Source organism: Trichosurus vulpecula, chromosome 1 (assembly GCF_011100635.1).
Source record: "Trichosurus vulpecula isolate mTriVul1 chromosome 1, mTriVul1.pri, whole genome shotgun sequence".
NCBI lineage: Eukaryota > Metazoa > Chordata > Mammalia > Diprotodontia > Phalangeridae > Trichosurus > Trichosurus vulpecula.
Window position 1 is genome coordinate 259,021,540 of NC_050573.1, and position 17,799 is coordinate 259,039,338.

The window sequence follows — 17,799 nt, forward strand, 5'->3', positions numbered from 1 at the left end:
TCCTCCTTTTTCTCCTCCTCCTTCTTCTTCATCTTCTTATTTTTGTGATTTATCAGTTTGGTTATTGATTCTGATTCTATCTCTACCCTTGGTTACCCATTGCTAACTGGCAACCCAACACTTTACTCTCAATTCAAGTTCCACCTTCTTCAAGAAAACTTTCCCAGCCCTTCTTAATCTTAGCACCTTCCCAATTTCTCCTGTATATATCACTTGTTACTACATAGTTCTCCACACGTTGTCTCCCTCATTAGATTGTGAGCTCCTGGAGGGCAAGGACTGTTATTTCCCTTTCTTTATATCCTAAGCACTTTGCACAGTGCCTGGCAATAGATGCTTGTTGACCCGTTTGTTGACTTGACCTACTGAAACCACACCCTTTGTTTCTGGACATTTTAAAACTCTTTTGTGACTAACCAGAAGGTGATGCCAGAATCGTGTCATATTTTTTTAGAATCATAAAAAGTCAGAAGAGACCTTAGAGGTCATCTAGCCAAAGCCCTTCATTTTAAAAATGAGAAAATTAAGGCTCAGAAACATTAATCAACCAGTCTAAGTATATGCATTTAATATCAGAGGCAGTATTTGCACACAGGCCTTCCTGGCCCAAATCTACAACTATATCCACTGTACCACAATGTCTCTGGACTTTTCAGATTTGTTTGGAATGACCCGCTTGCAACTTCTTGGCTATAAGAAAATCCTGGCTCCTACTACTCCCCCTACGTCGGCCAGTCAGTCAACAACCATTTATTAAGTTCTTACTTAGTGTAATGCTAAGCATTACACTAACTGCTGGAAATACCAGTAAAAGCAACAACAACAAAAAATTCTCCTGCCCTTCAGAAAAAGATATTCTGTCATGGAAGATGGCATGCAAACAACTAGATGGATAATATATGAGTGTGGGGGGGGAGGGGACAGTAAGGTGGAACAGTGGATAGAACACCAGGCTAGGAGTCAGGAAGACTCATCTTTCTGACTTCAAATCCAGCCTCAGACTAGCTGTGTGACCCTGGGCAAGTCACTTAACCCTGTTTGCCTCAGTTTCCTCATCTGTAAGATGAGCTGGAGAAGAAAATGGCAAACCATTCCAGTGTCCTTGCCAAGAAAATATGAAAATGGGGTCACAAAAAGTTGGACACAACTGAAACAACTGAACAACAACAACATAAGTATGTATGTGTGTATTCATACACAGAGTATCTCAAAAGTCTTAGTATAGCTTTAAGCTTTAACAAGCTTAAAACTACTGACTTTTGGAATGCCCTGTATATACACACATATAAACACACACATAAAGAGTAGATGGAAAGTAATCTGAAAAGGAAGGCACTAACAGCTAAGGGACCAGGAAAGACCACCTATCGAAAGTAAGATTTAAGCTTTGTCTTTTTTTAAATTATGTATTTTTTAATCAGCAAAAATCTGCCTTTTCTCCCTCCTGTGCTAACCTCCTCATTCCTAACTGAGAATGGAGAAAGGAAAAAAAACCTCTGGTTACAAACATATATAGTCAGACAAAACAAATTTCCACTCTCTATCAGGAGGTAGATGGCTTGTTTCATCATCAGTCTTCTAGAATTGCTGTTGATCATTACGGTGATCAAAGTCTAATTCTTTCAAAGTTGCTTGTCTTTACCATGTTGTTGTACCCTTTACCTATGGCTTCTGGTTCCTTCCTCAGAGAATGTCTAATCCCTTTTCCATATGATAGCAGTTCTCACTTTGTGAAAAGTTCACTTGTAATTTAGTTGTTTAGAACTCAGAAATATCTTCCCATAGGAGCAGTATCATACATGATAGTTAATTTTCAAGGGCAGCTCACACATTCCTGTTATGGGTAATGAACCCAAAATAGGCACCTAGGTGGCATAGTGGATAGTATTGGACTTGGAGGGAGGAAGACCTGATTCCAAATCATTCCTCAGTCTCTTATTAGCTATATGAACCCGGGCAAGTCATGTAACTTCTCTCAAATTCTTCTCTGTAAAATGGGGGTGATAATAATAGCACCTAGTTCACAGAGCTATTGGGATGATAAAATGTGATATGTTTTATATATAATATATGTTTTACAAATCTTAAAAGCATTATATGATGCTATTATTATTATAATAAAGTAGAATGTTAATAATACTGTAATTTTAACAATAGTTCTATGGGAATATTTATATTTAACAACATTTAACAATAAATATATTTATATTTAACAATAGTTCTATGGGGAAACTCATTGGGTTTTCTAGTTTGGGACTTAGGAACACATCTCTCCCAACCGCATCCCTGACAGGTTGTTGCCTAGCCAAGAGGTAACAAAGGTAAACAGAGGATGACCAGGAGGGCAGGGCTAGCCTCTACCCACCTCAGTTTACAAAGTCACAGGTACTCAGATGGCCAGGCATGACTGATTTTGAGCACTCTTTGCTTGGGTTTACACCCTTCTTTTGACCTGCATGCTACTGATCTCAGCCACCTTCCAGTCAGTTCTGCCAGCTCTCTTGCATCCCAATGATTCATTGGTGCTGACTTTTTGTTTGTTTGTTCTGAACAATGATATCTGTTGTGATAATCTTTTTTCCCTCTGGCTCTTCCCAGACCGACCACCTGATGTTTTATTTCAATCACTAAGTGTATTTGCCTCCCTTTCTCTCTGTTTTGTGCCCCCATGAATTCAGACTATCTTATCACTAACCTTTTCCTGTCCCATCTCTACAGGACAGCAAACCATGAGCTTTTGAGAGTGCTACTGAAGACTCACTATGAGAAATGAGAAATCAGAAGTGAGGATACTCATTTCTGCCCCTCCTTTACCCCAGATATCCAGCATAGCTCTTGGCCGAAGCAAAGGGAAACAGGAGAGTGACCACTGTGACCATAATACTCCCATGTTCTGGGACAGGAGGTCCAGAAGCGGGAGTGGAGATCTGGGGCAACAAAGACTGTGAAGATAAAAAAATGCCCCTGCAGACTGAGAATAATAATAATTATAATGGTATTAATGAATAGCAATTATGTAGCATTTTAAGGTTTACAAAGCACTTTACATATATTATCTCAATTGACTCTTAAAACAATCTCTTGAGGTGACTAATATTATTATCATTCTCTTTTTTTTGAGATAAGTAAACTTAGGCAGAGAGAAGTTAAGGTGACTTGCCCAGAGTCACACAGCTAGTAAGTATCTGTGAGAAGATTTGAACTCAGGTCTTTTTTATTCTAAGTCCAGCACTCCATCTATTGTGCACCTAGCTGCCTCATAAAAACAGGTAGTGAGGGCTTTGGGTGATGAGAAAGGGGTTAGAGGCGTGGCAGGGTTCGCAAAAGAGAGGACTGTTAGGACATGGTTTAGGTTCCTCTTTCTTTTCCCTCATCATTCCTGTGAATGCCAAGATTGAGTCAGAGCAGGGCAAGCAGGAGCAGTTAGAGATGGCATAGGGGGTGTAGCGGTTACGGGGGTTCTGTGGCCAAGCAGCATGAGATTTACTCTCATTTTTTCTTCCTATTCTTCCTCATTTCTTTTCCCTTTCTCCCTTCCTACTGCTGGGTTAGGTGTAGAAAAAAAAAATTGGTTGCTAAAGGTCAAGAGAAAAGCTTCAACTTCAGGGCTGCCTCAGTGGCGACTATTGAGGTTTTCCTTTTCCTTCTAGGGCAGGGAGCCCTAATAGAATAAGAGGTAAGAGCAATGATGGCAGAGGTCCTGTTGTAACGAGAAGGTGGTTTTCCATTCCCTTCTCTTCCTTTCTTTGTTACCTCCGACAAGTTTTGTGATGTGTTAAGGAACTCAGACTAGGATTGGGGAAAGAGGATAGGGAAAAACATATCAAGGAGTGATGCTGAGTCCTGTTCTTCCCTGCCTTTTCTCTTTATACCTTCTTTCTTATCACTGAAGGCCATAGATCCCAACACCAGTTGGTCCTGGGATAAGATGAGAAGTATTTATCTGATGTGAGGGCTGGGTCCCAGGCAGGGTTAGGAATAGCAGTGACAAGCAGGAAAAGGTTAGAAAAGACCAGAGAAATCCCCAGAAGCATCAGGGAGAAATAATGGTCTTCTGGCAGCTCTCTAGGTAGGGCGACTACATGGGTAAAGGTCCTGTTCAATGTGACTCACTCTAGGCAGGATCAGTGTGAGGCTAACCTGGGGTGGTACCATGGGTCTGATACCTATTAATCTCTGGGATACTACCTTCCTCTCCATCACCCAGGTTTGCAACCCCAGCAGTTCTTCGGGGTGACAATCTATCATCCCAGCTTCCAGAGCTCATAGCCCAAAGATGGTAAGGGAAACAGACAACTGGTCAGAAGAGATTACTGGGGACACTTTGGTGGCAGTGGATGTATTACTCTGTTGTATTGCCCATATGACAATTTAGGTCACAGTCCTAGGACAAGGAGGAGCACTCGTGCACTAAAGCTTGAAGCTGGAGGGTAACGGGAACCCTGGTCACAGTTCCAGGGCAGATAAGAGTGCTTGTGGGCACTCACAGACCAGAGCACAGGCCAGGAGAGCAGAGACCACACCTCTCCTTTAATCATACCACCTTGGAAGAACTGAAAATGTACAGACCCCCCAGAACTAGCTCTGAAAACAGCAGAAAAAAAAACCTAACTCTTGGGACAGTGCCCACTCCACCCTGGGAAGAGAGCCCAACTTTAATATAAAGTTAAAAGTCAAGAAATAGGCTGGAAAAATGAGAAAACAACAAAAAAAGAACCTGACCATACGAAGATACTGTGAAGACAGGGAAGATCAAAACACAAACTAAGAAGAGGTCAATGATGTCAAAATGGCTACATGCAAAACCTCAAAGAAAAATGTGAATGGTTGTTAGGCCCAAAAAGAATTCCTAGAAGAGCTCAAAAAAGAGTTTAAAAACCACATAAGAGATGTAAAGGAAAAACTGGAAAAGGAAATGTGAATGATGCAAGAGAATCATGATAAAGGAGTTAGATGGTAAAGGAAACACAAAAAAGTGGGAAAAGTTTAAAAATTTGCTGAAGAAAACAACTCCTTAAAAAGTACAATTAGTCAGATGGAAAAGGAGGTACAAAAGCTCACTGAAGAAAATAATTCCTTAAAAATTAGAATTGAGCAAGAGAAGAGGGATTACAAATTTTCTATTGTCCTTCAGTCTTTTCAGTTGTGTCCCACTCTTTATGACCACGTTTGGTGTTTTTTGGCAAAGATACTGAAATGGTTTGTCATTTCCTTCTCCATCTCATTTCACTGAAGAGGAAACTGAGGCAAACAGGGTTAAGTGGCTTGCCTAGGATCACAGAGATAAGTCTCTGAGGCTGGATTTCAACTCACAAAGATGAGTCATCCTGACCCCAGGCACTGCATTCTATCCACTACACCACCTAACTGAAGGGGATGGCAAATTACTGAGTAATAATTTCTAAAAATGTAATATAGATTAATGGATTCTTAAACCACTAAATAGCACATAACTAAAAATATTTGCATGTTAGAAGTAAAGTAAGCACTACTCTACAATACATAAAAAAGCACACAAATGTATATGTGAATAATTTTCTGCTTAGTCTAATGGAATCTTTTTTTTAATCAGGTGATTTCCTGCCCAGGAAAAAGACTGGCCCAAGAAACCAGGGAAATGCCTAAAAATGTTTTAACAAGTCCTATTTCTGCCTTTATCTCACCACAAATATTTTCCAGTTTTCTTTTTGCCCTATTTTAGTCTCTCCCTTCTCTCCTTTTCATTTCTCTTCCTATAGTTCTCAGGTTATTAGCCCTTCTATATCTTTTCTCTTTTCTTCCCTCTACAGTAAAACTGTAATGTAGTGGGGAAAAATAGTGGAGTCAAAAGTTTTGGCTCCAATATAAGAACAAACCTCCTAACAACTATTGATACTCAAAAGTAGAATGGGAGATGGTGGGTTCCACCTCGCTGGAGGCCTCTAGGAGACAGCTGGATTGTCAGGGATGCTGCTGAGAGCCTTTCTATTCACATACAGATGGGGGTGGTGGCTTCTGGATTCCCATCCAACTCTTTCATTCAGGAGAAGAGAGTGAGTGACTCTGGGGCTGTTGAGACTTTTTAACAGGGTCACACATTTCTAACCTAGTAAAATCTCACTAATTTGGACTATGTGAGAAAGTTGATCAGGATTAAAAGTTAATTTTAATCATAATTAATTTAATTCTATATCATATAATTATATATTACATATTAATTATAATTAATTTAATAATAATTAAAAGTCTGAATTAGAAAATATTCTAAGAGAAATGCAATTTTGTTGCTTTCAAGTACAAACAGGAACACAATCTAAAATCAAATCTGTTGCCTCATTTAGGACCTTCTGAGAGCTGCTTTCATGAGAACACAAGACTGATTGGTACTTGGCACATAGAATTTTGTGGGGGATCTGGAAACAGCACATTAAAGTCCTGGAGCTTGGGTAAATTTCCCTACATCCTTATTTGCAGGGAGCAGCCAGATGGATAAAGTGGATGGTGCATTGGCCACGGAGGAAGGAAGACCTAAGTTCAAATTCTATCTCAGATACTAACTAGCTGTGTGGCCCTGGGCAAGTCACTTAACCTGCCTCAGACTCATTTCCTCATTTGGAAAATGGGGGTGATAATAGCACCTATTTTGCAGGGTTGTTGTGAAGATTAAACAGGATGACACGAAAAGAGCTTTAGGAACCTTAAAGTGGTATGTGAATGTTAGCTTATTATGGAAGCTGATGGTACAGTAGATAGAGTACTAGACTTGCAGTCAGGAAGACTTAAATTCAAAATCAGTCTCAAACTCTTACTGGCTGTGTGACGCTGAATAAGTCACCTAACCTCTGTCTGCCTCAGTTTCCCTATTGGCAAAATGAGGATAATAATATCACCCATATGCCAGGTCTGCTGGGAGGATCAAATGCAATATTTGCAAAGCACTCTGTAAATTTTAGAATGATATTATAATGATCTAGAATGATAGAATAAATGATATTACTATTATTATTTTTAATGAGTAAATGTCACAATAAGTTCAGACAAAACAACGGGTGAGTGTAAATTTAAATCATCAAAATAAAAAATCGATATAAAGAGTTCAAATGACTGAGGTGATTTTAAATTTAGCTTTGATTATTCAAAAGAATTAAAATTGGATTATTTGTCTAATTAGTATGTATATTATTACCTGAGGCAGTATAATCCCAGTCATAAAAACATAATACTAAATAATTGATAAAAAGCAATAAAAATCCAGAAAAGGTAAGCAAGTTAGGTGCAATCCACAGTGGCACTATCTGAAAAATACAAAAAGGACAGAAAAATCATATTTAAAATTCATAAGAATGAAAAGTAACAGTGAGTTAGATGTTAAATTAGTAATTCAGGTACCACCCACCAAAAAGCAATAAAGTGAGATATATGTTACCTGGGCACATTATACAATCATAATGTTGCATAAAATGGTAAAGATTTAGTTATACCAATGAATTAATCATTAGACATTGTCAAACAGAATCATAATCAATATTCAATAAGATTCGCTTAAGGGAGCAAATTCAATTACTGAAAAAAGATCTTTTTTTTTAACCAAAAATTCCTAAGCCCCACCTACTGACCCATTATGTTTAATGCAGCAAAATTCTAAAACAAAAAAAATTTAAATAGTTCCTTCTGTTCACTATAGAGAATTTGAATTTGAAGACAATTTTAAAATATAGTGGCTACCATAAATTTTCTGAAGGAAAAAATAATACCATAATAATGAAACTATGTGAATACATTTCAGGACTCAAGTTCACTACATTCTAAAAACTGAAAATGTTTTTTCTTCTACCTCCCATGTTTCTTATTCATAAAATAATCTATAAAAGGAGGGAACTGGACTAGACATTATCTAAAGTTCCTTTTAGCTCTAAATTTAATGCTAGAAGAAGGAGTAAATGTTTAACAGCCAGCTCAGGGGAGAGGAGTAGACAGGACACATTTTAAAGTTTAATCTGCATTATTAACATTTTTCCATCACTTTCTTAAGCCTAGAGACAATCAACAAACATAAATCGGGCTATAGCTTTGTTGATTTCTGAAGTGTAAATTTTCACTCTGAAAATTTAACAGTCAGAATCAGGACAACCTGACTCCAGCACCCCACTGCTTACAAGCTTGTACTGTGGTTAAACTTCACTGGAAAAGCAGAATGATGACTTACTGCCAACCTTTGGTGGGGAAGGGTGACAGCTACTACACCATTTCTTTGACCTGAGCAAAGGGGCAGCTGATAAAGCATGAGAGGAATTTACTTTAAAAAGAAAAATGCAAGAAGATTGCAATCTACCCTCCCTAGGCTCTCAAGAGAACTGAAAGCGGCATTTCAATAAACATTTATTAAATGCCTACTATGTGCAAGGTGGGACATGAGGTTGTTGTGTTTGTCCTTCATTCCTGAAGAGAACCATGATATCAGGGAAATGATGATATGACTTGCAGGTGACTTTGATTTGAGTGAGGGAGGGTTGTGTAAGGTCACCAGCCTCACTTTCTCCTCCAGGATATGAAGAGTCAGCCTGGGGGTCTCCAAAAGTCTAGCTGCAATTTAAAATGATGATTCACAAGAAGCTGGTAAGTCGTTTTCCAAGGATGACACAAGGGAACCACATGAGAATATGGTGGCAGTTACCCACCCATAATAAACTGCATTGGGCCCCACAATCAACCTTCTGGAACCTTTGAGTTTAATTAATAGTTGTGTGAACTGGGGTAGTTATAACATGCAGCCTAAAACAGTGATCTCCAAACCCATACTGATTCCTCATCTTCCTGTGAGTAACAGTAATTGTACTGTTACAATAGTAATTACTACAGTACATGTCTTCTAGTTTAAGTAAGGAGGCCTTAATTAAAGTCACTTTCAATATTCTGTATTTTAGGAACACAAATAAAAATTATGCCAATAGTAATGAGGCTATGTGGTAATGATTACATTGATTAATTACAAGTAATATTTATGAAAAAATTAAAAACCCTCCTTATTGATTCCTCTTTATAACATCTTATACACAAATATTCTCAATGAGATTATAATCTTGCTGAGGACAGGGATTTGATCTCATATGTTTCTAAATCCTCTTTTCTGATCCCCATCATCCACCTAGTACATAGTACAATTTGTGATACATATGGCAAGTACTCAATAAATATTTGATGAATGAATGAATGACCACCTCAGAATTAAATTTCAGTAACAGTTCTAATTAATAACTTTTAAAAAAAGAACCACAATGTAGTAGATGATATACTCCCTCCATATCTTTCATAAACCGAAGAAACTTTCCATTTCCCTTTGCAAAAGAAAAAAAATCCTCTAGTATTTATGAAAGAATGAAAAAGATAAAGATTATATAGATGCATATAGAACATTTATTAAATACAACTCAATGTCTCCTGAGTACAAGAACTGAGTCTTACAGAGGCCAAGAAGTTGAGGAACTGGAGGGAAAGTATAGCAATGATAACAAAACATACTTCAAAGATAATATTTGTCTTAAGTCCAATGATACTTGTGATCGCAATCAATTAAACCTCAAAAGTATTTTTTCTGCTTTGAGGGAGAAGGAGAATTTGTTCTACTAGTTATGTGTTTCCAAATCAATCTCTCTTTCTTTGGTTTCATCAACATATGGAAACAGCTAAGAAAATAAAACTTAAAACGTGCTATCATACTTACCTTAACTATTCTGTTCCAGAGATGCTGCATAACATACACTGATAAAGGATTTGTATCTACAGCACTATACTGTGAAAAAAAGGAAAGAAACATCAAAATTAGTGCCACATAAAAGTCAAATGATGAATATTTTGGATTCAATTCACCAAAATTTAAGTGCCTACCAAGTGCTTAGTACAAATGATAACAAAGACAAAAAATCAAAGCAGTCTTTGCCTTCAAGGAGGAGGGTATATAGAACCTGTATACAGATAGGTAAATGCAAAGTGATTTCATGAGGGAGAGAACTTATAGCTGGAAAGATTAAAGAAGGAGCTACTTAAATCCACTTACTCTAAAAAAGAAAAAAATTCCAGTCACAGAGATGAAAAATATTTTGCTTAATTATTTTGAGATGGTTTAAAAAGATGCTAAAAGAATTTACCATATGGGTGGGGTAGGTGGGAGGGAATGGATAGATCGATTGGTTTTCTCTCAGCCTGATAGATGTAATCAAAGAATGTAAGAGGAGAGTAACTCATAAAGGTCTGAAGGGTTTAAATAAAATTAAAAGAAGTATCTACACTTCCTTGCCCCTTTAATAAGTGTGAAGATGTTCTACAGCCAAATGATATAATTAGAGAGCAGCTAGCCAAGTTCCTGGTGGTCCTCTAAAAAGCAACTTACTCTCTGGCGTTGAGGTAGGAGACAGCTCCAAGGAGTGTGCCCTTTGGCAGCAGAGAAGAGAGTAAGAAATAGAAAAAGAATCCAGCTCTTGAATGGGCAGCTAGGCAGCACAATGGATAGGGTATCATGCCTGGAGTCGAAGACCTGAGTTCAAACCCACTCTCAGATACTTACTAGCTATGAGACCCTGGATAAGTCACTTAACCCTGTTTTCCTTAATTTCCTCATCTGTAAAATGAGCTAGAGAAGGAAATGGCAAGCCCCTTCAATATCTCTGCTAAGAAAACCCCAACTGGGGTCACGAAGAGTTGGACACGACTGAACAACAACAGCCAGCTCTTGAGAAGGAATGATTTTTGCCTTTCTCTTGGCCATCTGCAAGAAGACATCTGAGGGCAGGGGGCATGGCAGCAGGGGAAGGGAGGAGGGAGGAATTTTTTTTGTAGAGCTATTCACCTTGAAGGAGACATCACACTTTGCAGAGAATGGTCCTGGTCACTCAAGGCAAAAGACCAGAGCTTAGTGACATGAGAGATAGTTTCAGCCACTGGAGAACTCTGAGCCCAGGGGGAACAGCATGAGAACACCATGAGAAGAGAAAATCATCTCTGAACTACTACAGGTGTGAATGTCCTGAGCCACCTGTGCTCCCTAAAAGTGTGCACCTCTATACAAACATATATTGTTCTTGTTCATCCTTCCTTTTCGAAGAGGACCACAAAGACAACTAACAACTCTATAAAAATAGCTCAAATCTCTCCTTTGTGCTTCAGGAGGCATCACCAACTGCCTACTGGATATTTCAAATTGGATGTCCCAAGACTTCTCAAATTCACACATCCAAAACTGAACTTGGCATCTTTCCCCCAAAATCTTCTTCTCTCCTAAATTTCCCTATATTTGTCAAAGGCACCACCATCCTTCCAACCTCTTAGATTTGTCACCTTGGCATTACCTTAACTTCTTACTTTTCTTCTCCCCACATATCCAATCAGCTGTCAAATCATACTCTTCCTACTTCTATAACATTTCTTACATCCAGCCCCCTCTCTCTACTTACACAGGTACCACCTTAATTCAGTCCTTCATTGCCTCTTTCCTAGGTTAGTGCAAAAGTCTAATTTGGTCTTCCAGCCTTCAATTCTCTCACCACTTTAATCCAACTCATATCCTGCTCCAAAGTGATTTGCCTTAAGTACAAATCTGATCCTATCATTCCCTTTCTCGATCAACTCTAGTGGCTTCCTATTGTCTCTAGGATAAAATATGAACTCCACTGTTTACCTTTTTAACTCCTTCACAACTTGCCCCCAACCTATCTTTCTAGCCCTGACAGACATCATTCCCTCTCCTGTACTCTGTGATTTAGGCCAGCTGGCCTTCCTGTCACTCTTCACACACAACATTCCATCTCCTGTCTTTTGGTTTTTGCAGTGGTTATCTTCCATGCCTGAAGTAAATTCCCTCCTCACCTTTGTCTTAGAAAATCCCTCTCTTCCCTCACCACCTTTAGCATGCTCCCTCTATGATCTCTCAGCTGCTAAGTCCCTCCTTCCCATACTACCTTGTCTTTAACTATTTTGTATTTATTTATGTTAATTCTGAATATATATATATATGCATTTGTTTTCTTCACCATTTGTATTAACTCTGAATGTATATGTATATGTATATGTATATGTATATGTATATGTATATGTATATGTGCATTTGTTGTCTTCACTACTCCTTGAGAGTAGTGATTGGTTCATTCCATGTATTTGTATCTCTAGTCCCTAGTACAGTGCCTAGCATACAGTTGTTGTTCTTCAGTCATTCCAGTCATGTCTGACTCTTTGTGACCGTATTTGGGGTTCTCTTGGCAAAGATACTGGAGTGGTTTGCCATTTCCTTCTCTAGATCATTTTATAGATGAATAAACTGAAGCAAACAGATGTAACAGGCAATAAACACATCAACAATAATCGTGAATATGCCTATGTAGTTCTGCATCACAAAGTATGAGAGACTCTCCATAAAGAAGGTAAAAGAAATATAAGATTTATTCAGACACCAGAGAACCATGTCCCATAACCAAATGTTCAGCTCCAACAGCCAGTCAGCCCACTTTATCCTAACAGCAAGGAACTTAAAACACCATATAACAGCCTGGAGCTTTGCCACCCCAAAACCTCTCCAAACCCCTACTAGGGTCTTCCCCAAACACAAACTCACAGTACAGCTAAGTCAGCCTGTTTAGTTCTAACAATCATGAGGGCAGCCATTAGCAGCCATTAGTAGCCATAACATCTCTCTCTCTTGCTCTCTCTCTCTCTCTCTCTCTCTCAGCAGTTTCTGTGACATAACTTCCTTTTCCTCTCAGCAAGCTCCTCCCACCACATGTAACTTGGGATCCTTGTGACATAAGCAGGTCACATGGCCTATTAATGGGTGGAAAAAATCTTCAAATCTAATTGCTACTACAATAGGGTTAAGTGACTTGCCCAGGGTCACATAGCCAGCAAGTGTCTGAGGCTGGATTTGAACTCCGGTCTTCCTGACTTCAGGCCTGGCGATCTACCCACTGTGCCACCTACCTGTCCTAGCATACAGTAGACAATTGATAAATGCCTGTTGATTGATTGGTTGATTGATGACATCTCAGTATTATTTTTTCTTTAAACTAATTGTGTCATATATGAGACTACTACAGGTAAATATCAGTGAACACTCATAGGCAACAATTTTAGGAGTGTAGACTCACACATACCTTGAACTTGTAAGTGTGAATTGGAGGGGTACCTTCTAGGGGGGTACTACACGAGTTGTATGGATTAAGTATGCACTGTCTTGTTGAGTTTTTAAAATCTTTTTATAAGTTCTTACTCCCACCGTTTGCTCTCTCAACTCTAGAGCAGATATTATCACAGATAGCAAATACTCTATTTCTAGATATGGTCCTCTGTAGAGTAGAAAACTCTAATATTCCCAGCTGGGGAAGAACCAGTTTGGGTTCTACCTGGGAGGTGAGCTATTCCTGAAGAAGCAGGGCTCACACTTTTCCTCCTGGAAAGCCCAGATCTCCACTAGTCATCTGTCTTCTTCCTGGTGTGGGCTCTGCTCCTTAAACAGCTAGATTCTAGGGTGATATGCAAAAAACATCTAAATCGTATCTCTCCACAACTCCTCCAGTTAAAGCAATTAGGTACCAGGAGACAGTAATGACAGGAAGAAAAATAAAGGTCTACACCAGGCAGTTGATGGCCAATAGATGAAACTACATTTGTCTAATCCAGGCTGTTCTGCCCCTCCTTAAGCAGCCTGGTGGCCCTCCACTCCTGTGGCTTTAGGTCTAATGAGGCTCAACACTTCCCAATTCAAGTCTCCCCCAGTATCAGGGATTACAGGCCAATGCCACCAAACCTTGCTCAGCTAGGATTTTAAATGATGGCTTAAGAATCTATTGCAAGCCTCTAGTCTTTGCTGCTTGTTTCTTAGTAACTGATTTCCATTTCAAATACATGTGTCACTTTCTGAGGAATGACAGGAATTTGAATACTCTTCTTTTTAAAAATGCCTCATTTTTACTGCAATTGATTTTTTCTTTCCCAGAGGAACCAAATTATCCTCCCTATTTGTACCATGCCACCCCTCAAAAGCAGGCTTTTCAACCTACCTAAGTCAATTAGCCAGTCAAGCCGGCATTTACTTTGTGCTTACTATGTGACAGGCACCGTGCTAAGATATTGGTCATAAGCGCTATAAAGTTATACATAGAGCTGTTTTGTGTTTTTGTGAGACCAGAGGTTCTCAACCATTTTTGTACGTCAAGAATCCCTTTGAAAGAACCGTCAAGCCTACAGACCCTTTCTCGGAATGTTTTCTTATGTATAAAAATACATAGAATTACCAATGAAACTAATTACATTGAAATACATTCACCGAAAAAAAAAATTTAAAGAAGTTCACAGACCCTGGATTAGATTAAGAATCCTGTAAACTAGACAAAACGTCGATAGCCATATTTATAATACCTCGTCATTATTCAGAGACACAGCCTTAGCCCTAATGCAAGGCTAGGGTAACTGAGGCATAAGCAGGTCATTCCAAGTTATACAAGAGGAGACACACAATGCACATTTAGAACCCTAATATCCCTTGGTAGCCCTTATCTCACAGCCAGACTATTCTGTTTTTTCCTATTTTCTTCATGCTAAGAAAAGATTATAACTATGGAGTCTGAATGCAGATCAAAGCATACTATTTTCTGTTCTTTTTCTCGTGGTTTCTCCCTTTTGTTCTGAGCCTTCTTTCAAAACATGATCAATGTGGAAATATATTTAATATGATTGTACATGTATAAGCTATGTTAGATTGCATGCTGTCTTGGGGAGGAGGGAAGGTAGGGAGGGAGAAAAAAATCTGGAACTCAAAATCATAAAAGTGAATGCTGGAAACTATTTTTACATGTAATTAGAAAAAAATAAAATACTATAAAGCAGAGGAAAAAAAAAGAAAATATTGTAAAACCCTTGACCAATTCTTCAGGTCTAATTTTTTTCCCAACCATCTATCTACCCTAAAAAAGAAGTTGCTGTTTATTAGTCTTACATGAGAGAATCTATTACTTCTGATATAATGTCTATATCATAGTCACATTATTCTGTGTACTGAAGAATAAAGTCAAAAGTCACTTGTTAGATTATTTAAAAACATTCAAATTATAATAAAGGAAAAAGATAAGTATTTCTTCCATGTATCATATTCAACAGTCAGTTTAGAAGCATTTCATATAGCATATGGGTCACAGCAGAGTGGATGACCCTCAGGTCCCTTCCCAGCTTTAAACAGCTATGATTTCTGAGCAACTGTGCTCGCTGTACGTGGCCCTGTGCTGGTTTCTGTGGGGTATTACACAGAGCGTGAAGAAGAGTTGGTCCCGGTATACAAGGAGCTATTTTTAAACTAAAGGAAAGGATATTTTACAATTAACTGAATTTTTAAAAAGTCTTTTCCATCTCTAATTTTAGACCAGCAAGAGATGTCTTAACTGTAACTCTTAGCATACTAGTTGTCTCATTTTTCTAAAGTGTATATACCCAGTGCACATACAGAAAAGAAACGTACAATGTATATGGCCACATGGACATTTATCTTTGGACTACTAGTGTGTAATGAAAAGAACACATATGCACACATACATATAAACAAGTATTTTTTTTAAAAACAAGGATAGTCTACCATGTGTCAAGGCACTGTGCAAAATGCTTTACAAATATTATCTCCTATGATCTCTAATAACAACCCAGAGAGGTAGACACTATTATCATTCTCATTGTGAAAACTGTGAGCAGACAGCAGTTAAATGACTTGGCCAGGGTCACATAGGTAGTAAGTGTCTGAGACCAGATCTAACTCAGGTCTTCCTGAATCCAGGCCCAGCTCTCTATCCACTGAGCTGCCTAACGCAACATACCTTCTTGCCCCTCTGTACCAGAGCCGTCTGAGGACAAAGTCACAAAAGTGGAACAAAGAAATAGTCTTGCTTACTTCTACAGCACTTGCCAAGTCTGTAGAGTACACAAAAGCAAACTGGTTGGTTCAGCTATTTCCCTGGAGAAGGGTTTTATCAATTCAATATCCTTCTAGGATAGCTGGGGACCCTGGCTTAAATCACCATAAACTCCACTCCTCAGTGAGACAAATTGCTAAAGCTATTCATTTCTCCACCACAAGGGAAACCATTCAAAAATCTTATCTAGACATTCTTTTTCAGCCTGACTTAGATAGTATTGAAATGTTATTAAAAAGGTTGAAATTCTTTATAGTGCATCTCTGGCATTAGTTTGACAACCCCCAGTAACAGCTTTATTTTTAATTAACTTCTTTCAATCAGGTTTCTCCTTCCCACTTCTTTCAACTGAAAAAAAGAAAAAGGAAAAACAAAATATTTGTAACAAATATGGATAGAAAAGCAAAACAAATTCCCATATTGGACATGTCCGAAAATGTATATATCATTCTGCATATTTGGTTCACTACCTCTGTCTCAGGGGGTGGGTAGAATTCTTCATTAGTGGTCATCCGGAATTCTGGGTGATCATCGCATTGATCAGAATTCTTAACTCTTTCAAAATTGTTTCTTTTTACAATGTTGTTGTCGTTGTATAAATCAGAGTTTCCCAAACTTATTTGGCCTACCACCCCTTTTCAAAATAAAACTTAGTGCCACCCTGGAAATCTTCTTTCTTTAACTCTTTAACAGATTTTTTAAAAATTTGCATCATTTCCAAAAACTATAAATAGGTTTTTTAAAAATTTTACATCGGGGGCAGAGCCAAGATGGCGGCTGGTAAGCAGCAACTAGTATGAGCTCCCTACCGAGTCCCTGCAAAAACCTATAAAAAATGGCTCTGAACCAATTCTAGAACGGCAGAACCCACAAAACAGCAGAGGGAAGCAGGGCTCCAGCCCAGGACAGCCTGGATGGTCTCTGGGTGAGGTCTATCCCACACGGAGCTGGGAGCTGGGAGCTGGGAGCTGGGAGCTGGGAACGGAGTGGAGCAGAGTCCGGCATGGGCAGTGTGGACCATCCAGACCAGAAGCTGGGCGGAGGGGGCCCTAGCGCCCTGAATCAGTGAGCTGCAGCAGTTACCAGACTCCTTAACCCACAAACACCAAAGACTGCGGAGAAGGTTAGTGGGAAAAGCTGCAGGAGTAGAAAGAGTTCGTGGTTTGGCTTCCAGCCCCGGGGGCAGTGGAGGTGGGGTAGCTACAGCTGTTGTTACTTCCTGCTCCAGGCCCACCTGGTGGGAGGAATTAAGTGGCGGATCAGAGCAGGAGTGCACAGCCTGCTGAAGATCTAAGCCCAGTCCGGGTTGGGGGTTGGGTAAGGAGCAGTGCTGGTGTGGTAGAGCTGGTACCTCCCCCCAAACGTGGAACATAGAACTCTCTAGTCTACAAGCAGTCATACCCCACTGAAAAACTCAAAGGTCAAGTTAGTTGGCTGGGAATATGGCCAGGCAGCGAAAACACACCGAGATTCAGTCTCAGACTTTGCATTCTTTCTTTGCTGACAAAGAAGACCAAAACATACAGCCTAAAGAAGTCAATAAAGTGCAAGAGCCTACACCAACAGCCTCCAAGAAAAACATGAACTGGTCCCAGGCCATGGAAGAGCTCAAAAAGGATTTGGAAAAGCAAGTTAGAGAAGTAGAGGAAAAATTGGGAAGAGAAATGAGAAGGATGCAAGAAAACCATGAAAAACAAGTCAATGACTTGCTAAAGGAGACCCAAAAAAATACCGAAAAATACACTGAAGAAAACAACACCTTAAAAAACAGACTAACTCAAATGGCAAAAGAGCTCCAAAAAGCCAATGAGGAGAAGAATGCCTTGAAAGGCAGAATTAGCCAAATGGAAAAGGAGGTCCAAAAGACCACTGAAGAAAATAC

The 17,799-nt window shown here is 39.1% G+C and overlaps 1 protein-coding gene across 2 annotated transcripts in view; it reads right to left on the reverse strand.

The window, feature by feature from the left end:
* The window catches only part of LOC118833926 (ethanolaminephosphotransferase 1-like), a 155,393-nt gene that overhangs the window by 74,429 nt on the left and 63,165 nt on the right, over positions 1 to 17,799 (reverse strand). The window contains exons 2-3 of one of the 2 annotated variants that reach the window (XM_036741355.1): positions 9,701 to 9,769; positions 7,166 to 7,274 (exon numbers count right to left, since the gene is read on the reverse strand). In XM_036741355.1, the coding sequence (XP_036597250.1) occupies positions 7,166 to 7,274; positions 9,701 to 9,769 (178 nt within the window). The remainder of the gene's footprint in view (positions 1 to 7,165; positions 7,275 to 9,700; positions 9,770 to 17,799) is intronic. The other variant, XM_036741356.1, reaches the window with a different exon arrangement.